This window comes from Lampetra planeri, chromosome 79 (genome assembly GCF_965212315.1).
Source record: "Lampetra planeri chromosome 79, kcLamPlan1.2.h2, whole genome shotgun sequence".
NCBI classification, from domain to species: domain Eukaryota; kingdom Metazoa; phylum Chordata; class Hyperoartia; order Petromyzontiformes; family Petromyzontidae; genus Lampetra; species Lampetra planeri.
In genome coordinates, this window is record NC_136184.1 from 1,531,163 (window position 1) to 1,547,304 (window position 16,142).

The window sequence follows — 16,142 nt, forward strand, 5'->3', positions numbered from 1 at the left end:
GTCTCGCTGTGTCTCTCTCTGCGTAGTGTCACTGTTAGTCTATATCTGCCTGTCTCGCTGTGTCTCTCTCTACGTAGTGTCACTGTTAGTCTACAGCTGTCTCCTGTCTCGCTGTGTCTCTCTCTACGTAGTGTCACTGTTAGTCTACAGCTGTCTCCTGTCTCGCTGTGTCTCTCTCTACGTGAGTGTCACTGTTAGTCTACAGCTGTCTCCTGTCTCGCTGTGTCTCTCTACGTAGTGTCACTGTTAGTGTACAGCTGTCTCCTGTCTCGCTGTGTCTCTCTCTACGTGAGTGTCACTGTTAGTCTACAGCTGCCTCCTGTCTCGCTGTGTCTCTCTCTACGTAGTGTCACTGTTAGTCTACAGCTGTCTCCTGTCTCGCTGTGTCTCTCTCTACGTAGTGTCACTGTTAGTCTACAGCTGTCTCCTGTCTCGCTGAGTCTCTCTCTACGTAGTGTCACTGTTAGTCTACAGCTGTCTCCTGTCTCGCTGTGTCTCTCTCTACGTGAGTGTCACTGTTAGTCTACAGCTGTCTCCTGTCTCGCTGTGTCTCTCTCTACGTGAATGTCACTGTTAGTCTACAGCTGCCTCCCGTGTGATGTAAGGAAAAAAGTTTAGCTGGAAGCATATTATATTTTTTTGCGACATAGAATTGTAATGTATTACTTACTGTTAGTAGCTCAGCTTATTGGAGAGTATATTTAGTATACTGATGATACTATGAAGTTTATACTTTAGATTTTGGCGTGTCTATGCACAAATAAGGTTTAGGAAAGAAGCAGGAGTGACGTCACGCGGAGGCACGTGGTTACATGACGTCACGAGCGGGGGACACCTCCCCACTGGCGTTGGGCGCCGATGACGTCAGACCGAGATAACGAGAGCCGGGTCGTGAGAGGGCGAATGTCTTGAGAGTTTAACGCTTTCGCGACCAATGTCGTCCATGATACAGGCCTTTTGGGATAGATCGCGTAAACATCTAAATGTGTCGTGAACCCCGCCACCACCACCCGACACAGCTGTGGGGGCTGATGCCCCCTCCCCGCGAGCGGGCGGGGCGCCAAGTCCGCCCCCTCCACCCGGCCCCCTCCTCGGCCGCGTCTCGCTGGGCCTCCTGGGCCCCCGCCGATCGGGGGGGGGACCGCCCCCCCCCCCACCAGCGCCTGTCAGACACCGCCTAGGGGGTTATTGCGCGTGCGCCCCCCACAACACGTGTGCCCCCCACAACACGTGCCCCCCACAACACGCGCGCCCCCCACAACACGCGTGCCCCCCACAACACGCGCGCCCACACAACACGCGCGCCCCCCCACAACACGAGCCCCCCACAACACGCGCGCCCCCCCACTATACGCGTGCCCCCCACAACACGTGCGCCCCCCACAACACGCGTGCCCCCCACAACACGCGTGCCCCCCACAACAAGCGCACCTGCACTCACGAACCGCGCGGATCACTTAACACTTTAAATCTCCGCTCACAGCTGTCGGGATCTAATTAATGACTCTGCGCACTCACGCAACGTCCCCCACCCCCGGCCGGGCGTGGTGCTGATGTAATGTAGTAACTCGGCGGGAGACGACTTCACGGGTAGCACACTCTTTTATTTAAACCAACGGTATTACACGAGTGATCAACACCCACTTAGCTACACGGGCGACTAACGCCACTTAGCTACCCGGGCGACTAACGCCCACTTAGCTACTCGGCGACTAACGCCACTTAGCTACCCGGGCGACTAACGCCCACTTACTACTCGACTATCTACTCGGGCGACTAACGCCCACTTAGCTACTCGGCGACTAACGCCCACTTAGCTACTCGGGCGACTAACGCCACTTAGCTACCCGGGCGACTAACGCCCACTTACTACTTGACTATCTACTCGGGCGACTAACGCCCACTTAGCTACTCGGCGACTAACGCCCACTTAGCTACTCGGGCGACTAACGCCACTTAGCTACCCGGGCGACTAACGCCCACTTACTACTTGACTATCTACTCGGGCGACTAACGCCCACTTAGCTACTCGGCGACTAACGCCACTTAGCTTCTCGGAACACACCCAGCTGGGGTGTCCGTCTCGACCCTGGGTCCCACAGTCCCGACCCACATGGGCGTCGGACCTCGGGTCCCACGGTCTCGCCTTCGAGCCACACGGGCCCTACCCCTTCCACTCCGTCTGTAATCTCTTAACTGGCTAACTGCCCCGAGTGCTCTTGCGCGTAACCCTTTATACCCCTCCTGCGGACGTCGCTGCGAGCACCTCCCCTTCGACCAATCACCGGGCGCTGGCTACGATCCTCTTTTCCCCATCTCGTGTCAGCGCGCCTCAACACCCACGCCGCGCCGCCCGTCATCTGTCACTCCCGGCGCGCGCATCCATACCACGCCCCCAACGCGTGCCCAACCCCGCACCCCGTGCCGCCGCGTGATCCATCACTGTCACAGCCGGCGCACGTCAACACCACCACTACATCACCCCCTACCACATAGCTCGCAGCCGACCCGGCTGCTATAAAAATATACAAACCCCCCTTCCCCCTGTGTGCCCCGTAACACAACAAGAACAACAAGAACAACAACTAACGTAACAACATAACACAACGCGAACACTACCATCCGCAATCATCAACCAATGCCACCACGACAACAGAACAATATATACAATCAGGCGAGAGACAACAATAAATGTGTATGCGGAAAAAAAAATGTGTTTCCTTGGCTCGTGTAGCGTCCCCTTCCTTCCGAGCGTCCCTTGAACGGGACATTACCCCGGGAGAGGGGGAACACGGCGGCGAGCTCAGGGTTGAAAAAGAGGGAACACCAAAAATTTTTTTTTTTTTTTTTTTTCACAAAAAGTGTCGTGTCCTAGCCCGAGTCCTCCTAGCCGGTCCGTCGTACGGCACCCGACGTGGTTGACCGCCCGATGGTTCCGGCAGTTCAGGAAGGCACGGGCCAGGCATCGGGGGTCCACGCGTGCAGCGGGGTTCCGGCTCCCGACGGTCAGCAGCCGTCAAGCCCGAGTCACCTGGGGGTGGGTCCGGTAAAGACACGTGAGGATCAGCCTGCAACACATCCCCCCCCGAGTCGACGGTCACGTCACACGCCCGGTCGCTACGGCACAAAGCGGGGTCACGCGGTGCCGCGTAGGGTTTCAGTCGGGAGGCGTGCACGTACCAACGGCGTTTTTCCCATTTAATCAGTACACTCTGGGGTCGTGCAACCCGCACAATTTCCACCGGTCCCCTCCATGGCCTCAACAATTTGGGGGACGTAGCCAACGGTGCATGTGGACAATGCAGCCAGGCCTTATCGCCTGGTTTCCAATCGTGCGTATGCACCCTCCGTGCATGCAATCTCTCGTTCGCGATCTGCCGAGACCGCGAATTCAATCTCGCAGCCTCTCGCGCTTCAGCCAATCTGGCGATATTAAACTTGATGTGGTCTGCCAATTTAGATTTTGCACGTGGCTGGGAAATCCCCAGCTGGACGTCCATGGCCGGATCGGCCTCCCGCCCATACATAAGAAAAAATGGGGAAAACCCCGTTGCCGCATGAGGGGCCATTCTATAGGCCGCGAGTACCCCCGGTACCTGTAAGTCCCAATCCACCTGATCGTCGCAGACCTGTTGGCACAGCATAGACGTAATCGTCCTGTTCAGACGTTCAACCATTCCGTCAGTCTGCGGGTGGTACGGGGAGGTACGCACCTTCTTTGCACCCAACAGGTCGCACACCTCGCGCAACAAACTGCTCTCAAAATTTTTCCCTTGATCCGTCAGCAAGCGTTCGGGGGCGCCCTTGTCCATGACATAACCTTGGACAAAGGCGTCCGCCACCGCCGCAGCCGACTGGTTGGCGAGTGGCCATGCCATGGGCCAGCGTGTGAAATACTCTACGCCAACCAGCAGGAACTTATTTCCCCTGGGTGTAGCGGGAAAGGGCCCCAAGATGTCTAACGCAACCAATTCGTTTATGCGCGAAACCTGAATGGATTGCAGTGGCGGATTAGCCACAACCGGTGGCGGTTTCCTCTGGTTGCACCCTACACAACCCTTAAGAATGTTCGCCACGTCGTTGCCCATCCCCGGCCAATAATAGTCTCGCTGAACTAGGGCGAGCGTTTTGTGAAAACCCAGATGCATGAGTCGTTCATGGGCAGCCAGGACGACCCTACCCCGCATGGCAAAAGGCACAACGAGCACGTGACGCCGGGACATGTTGTCCCACTTCATCAAGAGGCCCTGCCTGCACACCCAGGAACCCAGCCGTGTTTCCCCCCCTTCGTACGCGTCAACCTTCCGACGTAGCGTGAGTAGGGAGCTGTCGGCCATTTGAAGACGGCCCCACTCGATGAGAGGTAACTCCCGTAGTGTGAGTGGCGGCTAGCACAACTTCCCCGGAAACGGCGACCGGAGGTTTACACCGCGCCGATCCCAGCAGGCATGCGCATTCATTGCGCGGTGGCAACCGCGACAAGGCATCCGCATTCGAGTGGCGCAAACCCTTGCGGTAAATCGTCGTGAATTGGTAGTCCTGGAGGACCTCCAGCCATCGGGACAATTGGCCGGACGGCTGCACCACCCGCATCGCGTATTGGAGAGCCGCATGGTCCGTACGAACCGTAAAATGACGCCCGTAAAGATACGGCCTGAATTGCTGTATGAAAAATACAATTGCCAGCAATTCACGCCGTGTCACGCAGTAGCGTTGTTCCGCAGGGGACAGGACCCTGCTACCGTAGGCGACCACCCGTTCGACTCCCCCGACCACCTGTGAGAGCACTCCCCCGATACCCGTGTCACTGGCATCCGTATCGAGCAAAAACGGCAGCGTAAAATCGGGGTAACACAGGGGGGGAGCCTGCACCAAGGGGTCACGAAGGGAGCAGAAGGCAGCCTCCTCCTCGGGCCCCCAGTGAAAGCGCACCCCTTTAGCCGTCAAAGCGTGTAGGGGCCTGGCTATGGTGGCAAACTGTTTAACAAAACGTCGGTAATAGGAAGCGAATCCTATGAAGCTGCGGACTTCAGTGACCGAGGTTGGCGTTGGCCACGAGCTGACGCATTTCGTCTTAGCAGGGTCTGTCGATATCCCTGTCCGACTAACTATATGGCCCAAGTACCTGACCGATTCCCGAAGCAGGAAACATTTAGCCGGTTTAAATTTAAGCTTGGCGGAACGCATCCTGAGGAACACCCCTCTCAACCGCTGGAGGTGTTCCTCAAAAGTCCGGCTGAAAACGATGATATCATCGAGATAGATCAAGCAGGTGTCCCATTGGAGACCTGACAAAACCAATTCCATGAGCCTCTGGAACGTGGCGGGAGCGGAATGTAAGCCCATGGGCAAACGATTGAATTCAAATAGGCCACCCGGTGTCCGGAAAGCGGTTTTAGGTTTCGATTCGTCATCGAGGGGCAATTGCCAAAAACCCGAAAGCAAATCTAGCGTCGAAAAAAACTGTGCTCCCGCCAAGGCATCCAGCGACTCATCCATTCTGGGGAGCGGATAAGCATCGGCCATCGAGATTTTGTTTAGGCGGCGGAAATCGACACAGAAGCGCAAGGATCCGTCCTGTTTTTTAACAAGGACGATGGGAGCCCCCCACGGACTGGAGGAGGGCGAAATGATATCTGCCGCCAACATGTCATTAACCGCCGATTGCACATGCTCCTTTTCGGCCGGGCTGAGCCGAAAGGGATTCTGTCGAACGGGGGCCGCGTCCCCCGTAGCTATGTGGTGGCGCAAAAGGTCTGTGCAGCCAATATCATACTTGTGTCTGCTGAACACGTCAGCGAACTCAAGCAGCAAGCCCCGCAACGCTCCCAACTGCACACTGGACAAGTTACCAGACCCCGCACACAACGAGTCCAACCACTCAGTCCCCTCCTCGCTTTGAGGATGCGTATCGGTACCCGAATCTGCGTGAGCAACGAGCTGTTCCACTTCGGGAAGCGGCGCGGCGTGAGCCAGCACCGTTCCCTGCGTAATGACGGCCGGCCGCGACCCCGTATTGAGGACCATAACGAACGGCTCAGTGTCCCCCCTCACCATGGTCTGAGCTACCGCCAAACCGAGGCCCCCTTGTGCCCTATTAGACGGCCCCAACAGAACTCCCTGTGCCCCCGCTTCCACCTTGAGGGGTTTCCTCAACCGAAGGGGTACCAACATTTGCGATCCCGGGGGCACCCGTATGGTCCGAGTCGCCAACGCCTGCACCGTCGCACAAACCGTGCGTATCTTAGTAGGACTCGTCAAAAACGCAACCCGCCGACCCGATGGAAGCTCGATGCAGGCCTGATCTATAAGAATTTTGATGGGCATTTTAGACAGAAAGTCCGTGCCTAGCAAACAAGGAACGGCCAGCGATGATGATACAAAAATAGGACCCGCCAATTTGATATCGCCAATAGAAATAGACGCCCGAATCTGGCCGATAATCCCCAAGGAACCCCCGTTCGCCGCGTAAAATGGCACGTCTACAGGCAGAAGGGGTCGACATTGGACGGGAAGAATGTTATAAATAAGGTCCGAAATGATAGTGGCCGACGCACCCGTATCCACAAGCACCCGGACCTCAACCCCGTCAATAAACCCCGTCACCACGGACGACCCGGCCGACGCAGCCACCATCCTATGGGCCAATTCGGACCATTGAACTGCATTCGGGCCGTGTACGAACCCTTCTCGCCGGACCGAACCCCTGGCGCCCATGCACGGGTCCCCCACCCCCAAGCGGCGACCCGAACGTGCCCCGTGCGCGGACCGAGTGTGTGAGGTGCCGCGACTTGCCGGGTTTAGCTGGGACGGCTTGTGGCCCTGGTCCTCGTCCGGACGTGGTCCCGCGGCGCGCTGACGCCGAGCCCGGCACCCGGACGCGACGTGACCCCGAAGCCCGCAGTTGTAGCAGACGATGAGGGACGTCGTAGGTTTCGGTTGCTCCAGCTTGCGGGATGAGCGTGTGGGCGAACGACCTCCCGTTCTCCAGTCCCCCGGTCTCGATACGGTGAAAGCCTCCTCCCGAGCCGCAGCAGGCTGAGGCTCGGTGACCGTGGGGGCCGTTGCCTCGTTCCCCGCCGATGCACAGATGACCGTCGACTTTCGCTTGAGGACATCGTAGGCGTGAATGCTCGTGGCGATCCCCAGGGAACAAATGTCCATCTCATCCGCCACATTAATGGGGACTCCCAAATTGTGAGCCAACGCCAGCAGCTGCTCCATCACCATGGCGTCCTTCCCCTCCTTGTCCATGCGGGGAAAAGCGGCATCCGCCAACGCGAGCAGCGCCGTACGATAGGCGAGCGTCGTTTCTCCAACCGCCTTTCGCCGATCGTAGAACTGGTGGCGACAGGTGGAGGGCGGCCCGAACACCTTCGCCATCAGGTGTAGTGCGGCCTGGAGCGTTGAGCGGGACGACCTCGCAGCAGATGTGAAGGCTGCAAGCGCGTCGTCGTCGAGCATCGCCGGCAGCGCACGCAGGGCAGTGGTGTCGGACCACCCCGACATTTCCTGATGTGCGAGGAATCTTCGTTGGAAGGCTCCCCAGTCGCCCCCATCCGCCTTGAACGCCGACAGCGCGGGCAATCTTTGCTGGAGGACCCGATCGTCGTCGGTGTCGGAGAGATTTTCCCGCGCCCCGCTGTGGTTGTAGAAAATGTCGGCTCCGGTTGCAGGCGCAAAATGGAGAGCTCCGGCGCGCGCTGATGACGTGGGCTGCGCTGAGTGGGGGTCTCCGACCACGTGGTGTCCATGTTTCCCGCCAAACGATGGCGGACCCTCAAAAACGGCGCCAACTTCAAAACTTTTGGCGCGAAGCGCCTTTTGGCGGGATCCCGCCAGCCTCGCTCCTTCCTCCAACCCCGCAGCCGTTTTCTCGGCCGCCGGAACGGAGATCTCCGCCAAGATTGCAGCGGCGGCGAGCAGCAACTCCGCCAACCGGGAGTGCGCGTCCTGCAGGCTGGTGTCGGAGGCGAGCGGAGCGTCGGCCATCTCTGCAAAGGTCTGCATCGGCGGCAACTCCTCGTCCTCTCCTCCCGAGGTTGGTGTCCCCGGTACGCCGTCGTCTTCCCGACCTCGCTCGTGGGTACGGGTAGTCTTCCTAGTGTCCATTCTTCTTGAAGACAGGTTTACTTCTGACGCCAGTTGTAATGTAGTAACTCGGCGGGAGACGACTTCACGGGTAGCACACTCTTTTATTTAAACCAACGGTATTACACGAGTGATCAACACCCACTTAGCTACACGGGCGACTAACGCCACTTAGCTACCCGGGCGACTAACGCCCACTTAGCTACTCGGCGACTAACGCCACTTAGCTACCCGGGCGACTAACGCCCACTTACTACTCGACTATCTACTCGGGCGACTAACGCCCACTTAGCTACTCGGCGACTAACGCCCACTTAGCTACTCGGGCGACTAACGCCACTTAGCTACCCTGGCGACTAACGCCCACTTACTACTTGACTATCTACTCGGGCGACTAACGCCCACTTAGCTACTCGGCGACTAACGCCCACTTAGCTACTCGGGCGACTAACGCCACTTAGCTACCTGGGCGACTAACGCCCACTTACTACTTGACTATCTACTCGGGCGACTAACGCCCACTTAGCTACTCGGCGACTAACGCCACTTAGCTTCTCGGAACACACCCAGCTGGGGTGTCCGTCTCGACCCTGGGTCCCACAGTCCCGACCCACATGGGCGTCGGACCTCGGGTCCCACGGTCTCGCCTTCGAGCCACACGGGCCCTACCCCTTCCACTCCGTCTGTAATCTCTTAACTGGCTAACTGCCCCGAGTGCTCTTGCGCGTAACCCTTTATACCCCTCCTGCGGACGTCGCTGCGAGCACCTCCCCTTCGACCAATCACCGGGCGCTGGCTACGATCCTCTTTTCCCCATCTCGTGTCAGCGCGCCTCAACACCCACGCCGCGCCGCCCGTCATCTGTCACTCCCGGCGCGCGCGTCCATACCACGCCCCCAACGCGTGCCCAACCCCGCACCCCGTGCCGCCGCGTGATCCATCACTGTCACAGCCGGCGCACGTCAACACCACCACTACACTGACCACCCACCCCCTCGTGTGCCGTGCTGGCCTTCAGAGGTGCTCGCTAACAACACTTGCCCCAAAAGTCTGTTAAGGCTATATGTGAGTGTTTAGTGGGGGTGCATGTGAGTGTTTAGTGGGGGTGCATGTGAGTGTTTAGTGGAGGTGTGCGTGAGTGTTTAGTGGAGGTGTGCGTGAGTGTTTAGTGGAGGTGTGCGTGTGTTTAGTGGGGGTGCATGTGCGTGTTTAGTGGGGGTGCATGTGAGTGTTTAGTGGGGGTGCATGTGAGTGTTTAGTGGGGGTGCGTGTGTTTAGTGGGGGTGCATGTGTGTGTTTAGTGGGGGTGTGAGTGTTTAGTGGGGGTGCATGCGAGTGTTTAGTGGGGGTGGCGTGTGTGTGTTTAGTGGGGGTTCATGTGAGTGTTTAGTGGAGGTGCATGTGAGTGTTTAGTGGAGGTTCCATGTGAGTGTTTAGTGGAGGTGCATGTGAGTGTTTAGTGGAGGTTCCATGTGAGTGTTTAGTGGGGGTGCATGTGAGTGTTTAGTGGGGGTGCATGTGAGTGTTTATTGGGGGTGCATGTGAGTGTTTATTGGGGGTGCATGCATGTGTTTAGTGGGGGTGCGTGTATGTGTTTAGTGGGGGTGCATGTGAGTGTTTAGTGGAGGTGTGCGTGTGTTTAGTGGGGGTGCATGTGAGTGTTTAGTGGGGGTCCATGTGTGTTGTTTAGTGGGGGTACGTGTATGTGTTTAGTGGGGGTGCATGTGAGTGTTTAGTGGAGGTGTGCGTGTGTTTAGTGGGGGGTGCATGTGTGTGTTTAGTGGGGGTGCATGTGAGTGTTTAGTGGGGGTGCGTGTGAGTGTTTAGTGGGGGTGCATGTGCGTGTTTAGTGGGGGTGCATGTGTGTGTTTAGTGGGGGTGCATGTCCGTGTTTAATGGGGGTGCATGTGAGTGTTTAGTGGGGGTGCATGTGCGTGTTTAGTGGGGGTGCGTGTGCGTGTTTAGTGGGGGTGCGTGTGCGTGTTTAGTGGGGGTGCGTGTGCGTGTTTAGTGGGGGTGCATGTGAGTGTTTAGTGGGGGTGCATGTGAGTGTTTTGTGGGGGTGAGTGTTTAGTGGGGGTGCATGTGAGTGTTTAGTGGGGGTGCATGTGAGTGTTTAGTGGGGGTGCATGTGAGTGTTTAGTGGGGGTGCATGTGAGTGTTTAGTGGGGGTGCATGTGCGTGTTTAGTGGGGGTGCATGTGTGTGTTTAGTGGGGGTGCGTGTGAGTGTTTAGTGGGGGTGCATGTGAGTGTTTAGTGGGGGTGCATGTGAGTGTTTAGTGGGGGTGCGTGTTTAGTGGGGGTGAGTGTTTAGTGGGGGTGAGTGTTTAGTGGGGGTGCATGTGAGTGTTTAGTGGGGGTGCATGTGAGTGTTTAGTGGAGGTGTGCGTGTGTTTAGTGGGGGTGCATGTGCGTGTTTAGTGCGGGTGCATGTGAGTGTTTAGTGGGGTGCATGTGAGTGTTTAGTGGGGGTGCGTGTGTGTGTTTAGTGGGGGTGCATGTGTGTGTTTAGTGGGGGTGTGAGTGTTTAGTGGGGGTGCATGCGAGTGTTTAGTGGGGGTGGCGTGTGTGTGTTTAGTGGGGGTTCATGTGAGTGTTTAGTGGAGGTGCATGTGAGTGTTTAGTGGGGGTGCATGTGAGTGTTTAGTGGAGGTTCCATGTGAGTGTTTAGTGGGGGTGCATGTGAGTGTTTATTGGGGGTGCATGTGAGTGTTTATTGGGGGTGCATGCATGTGTTTAGTGGGGGTGCGTGTATGTGTTTAGTGGGGGTGCATGTGAGTGTTTAGTGGAGGTGTGCGTGTGTTTAGTGGGGGTGCATGTGAGTGTTTATTGGGGGTTCATGTGTGTTGTTTAGTGGGGGTGCGTGTGCGTGTTTAGTGGGGGTGCGTGTGCGTGTTTAGTGGGGGTGCGTGTGCGTGTTTAGTGGGGGTGCATGTGAGTGTTTAGTGGGGGTGCATGTGAGTGTTTTGTGGGGGTGAGTGTTTAGTGGGGGTGCATGTGAGTGTTTAGTGGGGGTGCATGTGAGTGTTTAGTGGGGGTGCATGTGAGTGTTTAGTGGGGGTGCATGTGAGTGTTTAGTGGGGGTGCATGTGCGTGTTTAGTGGGGGTGCATGTGCGTGTTTAGTGGGGGTGCATGTGTGTGTTTAGTGGGGGTGCGTGTGAGTGTTTAGTGGGGGTGCATGTGAGTGTTTAGTGGGGGTGCATGTGAGTGTTTAGTGGGGGTGCGTGTTTAGTGGGGGTGAGTGTTTAGTGGGGGTGAGTGTTTAGTGGGGGTGCGTGTGCGTGTTTAGTGGGGGTGCGTGTGCGTGTTTAGTGGGGGTGCGTGTGCGTGTTTAGTGGGGGTGCATGTGAGTGTTTAGTGGGGGTGCATGTGAGTGTTTAGTGGAGGTGTGCGTGTGTTTAGTGGGGGTGCATGTGCGTGTTTAGTGCGGGTGCATGTGAGTGTTTAGTGGGGTGCATGTGAGTGTTTAGTGGGGGTGCGTGTGTGTGTTTAGTGGGGGTGCATGTGTGTGTTTAGTGGGGGTGTGAGTGTTTAGTGGGGGTGCATGCGAGTGTTTAGTGGGGGTGGCGTGTGTGTGTTTAGTGGGGGTTCATGTGAGTGTTTAGTGGAGGTGCATGTGAGTGTTTAGTGGGGGTGCATGTGAGTGTTTAGTGGAGGTTCCATGTGAGTGTTTAGTGGGGGTGCATGTGAGTGTTTATTGGGGGTGCATGTGAGTGTTTATTGGGGGTGCATGCATGTGTTTAGTGGGGGTGCGTGTATGTGTTTAGTGGGGGTGCATGTGAGTGTTTAGTGGAGGTGTGCGTGTGTTTAGTGGGGGTGCATGTGAGTGTTTATTGGGGGTTCATGTGTGTTGTTTAGTGGGGGTGCGTGTATGTATTTAGTGGGGGTGCATGTGAGTGTTTAGTGGAGGTGTGCGTGTGTTTAGTGGGGGGTGCATGTGTGTGTTTAGTGGGGGTGCATGTGAGTGTTTAGTGGGGGTGCATGTGAGTGTTTAGTGGGGGTGCATGTGAGTGTTTAGTGGGGGTGCATGTGAGTGTTTAGTGGGGGTGCGTGTTTAGTGGGGGTGAGTGTTTAGTGGGGGTGAGTGTTTAGTGGGGGTGCGTGTGCGTGTTTAGTGGGGGTGCGTGTGCGTGTTTAGTGGGGGTGCATGTGAGTGTTTAGTAGGGGTGCATGTGTGTGTTTAGTGGGGGTGCGTGTGTTTAGTGGGGGTGCATGCGTGTGTTTAGTGGGGGTGCATGTGAGTGTTTAGTGGGGGTGCGTGTGTTTAGTGGGGGTGCATGCGTGTGTTTAGTGGGGGTGCATGTGAGTGTTTAGTGGGGGTGCATGTGTTTAGTGGGGTGCATGTGCGTGTTTAGTGGGGGTGCGTGTGAGTGTTTAGTGGGGTGCATGTGAGTGTTTAGTGGGGGTGCGTGTGAGTGTTTAGTGGGGGTGCGTGTGTGTGTTTAGTGGGGGTGCATGTGCGTGTTTAGTGGGGGTGCATGTGTGTGTTTAGTGGGGGTGCATGTGTGTGTTTAGTGGGGGTGCATGTGAGTGTTTAGTGGAGGTGCGTGTGAGTGTTTAGTGGGGGTGCATGTGTGTGTTTAGTGGGGGTGCATGTGAGTGTTTAGTGGGGGTGCATGTGCGTGTTTAGTGGGGGTGCATGTGCGTGTTTAGTGGGGGTGCATGTGCGTGTTTAGTGGGGGTGCATGTGCGTGTTTAGTGGGGGTGCATGTGCGTGTTTAATGGGGGTGCATGTGAGTGTTTAGTGGGGGTGCATGTGCGTGTTTAGTGGGGGTGCATGTGCGTGTTTAGTGGGGGTGCATATGCGTGTTTAGTGGGGGTGCATGTGCGTGTTTAGTGGGGGTGCATGTGCGTGTTTAATGGGGGTGCGTGTGAGTGTTTAGTGGAGGTGCGTGTGAGTGTTTAGTGGGGGTGCATGTGTGTGTTTAGTGGGGGTGCATGTCCGTGTTTAATGGGGGTGCATGTGCGTGTTTAGTGGGGGTGCATGTGCGTGTTTAGTGGGGGTGCATGTGTGTGTTTAGTGGGGGTGCATGTCCGTGTTTAATGGGGGTGCATGTGAGTGTTTAGTGGGGGTGCATGTGCGTGTTTAGTGGGGGTGCATGTGCGTGTTTAGTGGGGGTGCATGTGCGTGTTTAGTGGGGGTGCATGTGCGTGTTTAGTGGGGGTGCATGTGAGTGTTTAGTGGGGGTGAGTGTTTAGTGGGGGTGCATGTGAGTGTTTAGTGGGGGTGCATGTGAGTGTTTAGTGGGGGTGCATGTGAGTGTTTAGTGGGGGTGCATGTGAGTGTTTGGTGGGGGTGCATGTGCGTGTTTAGTGGGGGTGCATGTGCGTGTTTAGTGGGGGTGCATGTGCGAGTTTAGTGGGGGTGCATGTGCGTGTTTAGTGGGGGTGCATGTGCGTGTTTAGTGGAGGTTAATGTGCGTGTTTAGTGGGGGTGCGTGTGCGTGTTTAGTGGAGGTGCGTGTGCGTGTTTAGTGGGGGTGCGTGTGAGTGTTTAGTGGGGGTGCGTGTGCGTGTTTAGTGGGGGTGCGTGTGCGTGTTTAGTGGAGGTGCATGTGAGTGTTTAGTGGGGGTGAGTGTTTAGTGGGGGTGCATGTGAGTGTTTAGTGGGGGTGCATGTGCGTGTTTAGTGGGGGTGCATGTGAGTGTGGAGGTGTGCGAGGAGAGAGCAGCGCCGGCCGAGTTTCTCCGCTACGGTTGCACCACAGGAACATTCTGTGGAAACTATTGCCAGTGATGATTGTTGACAACAATTGCTATGAAATCTTCGCAGTCGATCACAGCCTATGAGGTGTGGTCTTGGTCGTGAAGTCTGTTGCGCTGACGCTACCGACGGCAGTATCGTGCTTTTATTCTGCCCTCGGCTTCTTGTGGTGTTCACAAGGGGCCGGCATTCCACCCCACTCCCTTCCCAGCAACTCAACTACTCTCATTGCGAGGCCACTATTCGATTCCGGATCATATAATTGGTATGGTCTTGTTATCATTCGTATTGTTTCTCAATTATTCTCCGTTTAATGATGAAATGTAATAACTTATTAAGTTTTGTGTGCTCTGTTAGCTGCGGTCTCGCGTGGTAGGGGTGGCTCGCAAACCAACCTGCCGCACCGGTGTCACATTGACCAATCACCACCATGGGCCTAAATATATTGAACGATTGGAAATAATAACTTCTCACGCATGCAACTCGGCGCTTTTATCAGGTGCGTATCGCGTGGCGTGATTACCAATCGTGCAGTTAGGGTCGAAGCTAGTTTTGTTTTGTTTATTAAAGTTGGGGCCTGGTCCGGTCGGCCCAAGTGCGTGTCGAGTCCGGGCTCTGCTCGGTTCGGGGTACTGCTGGTGCCACCACGCTTGTGAAGCCGGCACTGGTGTCTCTCCGCAGCTCGAGCGAGCGCTACGAGGAGGAGATGGCGGTGCGAGCCGAGGCTCTAGTCAACTCCGGCAGGCGGCTGGTACAGAGGTACGAGCAGGAGAAGAGCCGTCTCGCCGACGGGCTGCTCCACCCACGCTTGCACGGATGGCCGGATGACGTCGCGGCCACCGAACGGCCAAACCACCAACCCGACGGACGACCCCCACCCGACCGCCAGCCCACGGGTACCCCCACCGAGTAAATGACCCAACACGCATCATCCTGACACACTGACCAAATAACTTACAGACCGATAATTCGCCACCCCATCCTATGACCCAATAAAATACTTTCGCAACAATATATATGAACCCGACACCCGACTTGCCCACCCTCTGACTCTATAAGACACCGAGGCCAATACAATACACCGACTTGGTGAAACTCTGACCCATCAATCGACCCATTTGACTTCGAGCCTATCCACCGGATCACCAGCTGACCTACTGATCCAATAAACACTCTAACCTGGTAACTTACTGCCAAAATACTGATCCACCAAATGACCCTATAACCTTGCCAGCTAGGCTCAGACTCACGACCAGCTGATCTAATAATCCAAAAACCCACTGTCCCACCAGGCTATCCCCGCTATGAAGGAGGGACCGGTATTATAAATTAATGTTGTGTTTTTGTTCCGCGTTTAGGCACCACTGCCATTACTTGGCCATAAACGTGTTTAAGCCCAGGAGTGTCTGTGCACTCATCTTTCCCAAATGGAAGCTGCTCGTGGTGGAGGCAACATGTCACGTCTGGAAACGCAAAACTAGTTTAGCACCAATGGATTTGACTAAAACCACTCATGCACAAGACCAGTTGAAAAATTATCCTGACATTTTTATAAATTAATACACACCGTGAGGAGGGTAGTTCCTTAAACAGCATGCTCGAAGTGGTCGAGTGACATGGACATATGTTCTCCTATACGTGCATTCCATGTAGTTATGTTCTCCTGTAAACGAGGGCTACTCCTCAGAAAATGTGCACAACGCACGCTGCGCTTCCACGGTTTCATCTTTACATGTCATAGCGATCTGCAGGTTCTGCGCTTGTTTAGCTTGAGGCTGTAGTCATCGCCGCGATGCCGCGAGGGAGTCTGCTGAGTGAGCTCCTGCGCCCCGTTATCAATCGAAGGCTCGCGTTGCCGAGCCACGTGTCGCCAGGCTCGATCGGAACACGACAGTGGCTGGGAGTGCTCGGCGGGCTGTTTAAAGTTCTTGGGAGACACCGCAATGGGGGATCAACGTAGGCTCGGAATGAACTTAGCAAAATTATATCACTTGAGAGAGCAGGCTGCAGATGTGTGCGTCGTTGTCTCGTTACCAGCTTTTGTTGAAAACTTGGGTGTCATGTGGAGCATTTCATAATTCTCGTGACAGACTGCAACGGCTGAAGTGGAATTCCTCACACATCCGACACGACACAATATACGCACAGACACACGTAAACTTTACCCCCTGTATTTCCAATATTCCTATAACCGTGCTCGATTCAAGACACTTATTATCTCTTTATCGGTGACACCTTTAATAATCATGTTTTTTGCTGGCTGTTTTGTGTGTGTGGATCTTTGGCGCTGTCTGATGAACAAAAATAAAATTAGTTCCTTGGGTGTTATCCCCTCCATATACGTA

General features: G+C 55.7%; 1 protein-coding gene across 2 annotated transcripts in view; it reads left to right on the top strand.

Moving 5' to 3' along the window:
- Positions 1-16,142, top strand: part of LOC144738250 (uncharacterized) — a 103,651-nt gene that overhangs the window by 32,956 nt on the left and 54,553 nt on the right. For both annotated transcript variants that reach the window (XR_013589192.1, XM_078621240.1), the window contains exon 2: positions 14,479-14,706. Coding sequence is in view for 1 of the 2 variants with exons in the window: in XM_078621240.1 (XP_078477366.1) it covers positions 14,504-14,706 (203 nt within the window). In the remaining variant the exon portion in view is untranslated. The remainder of the gene's footprint in view (positions 1-14,478; positions 14,707-16,142) is intronic.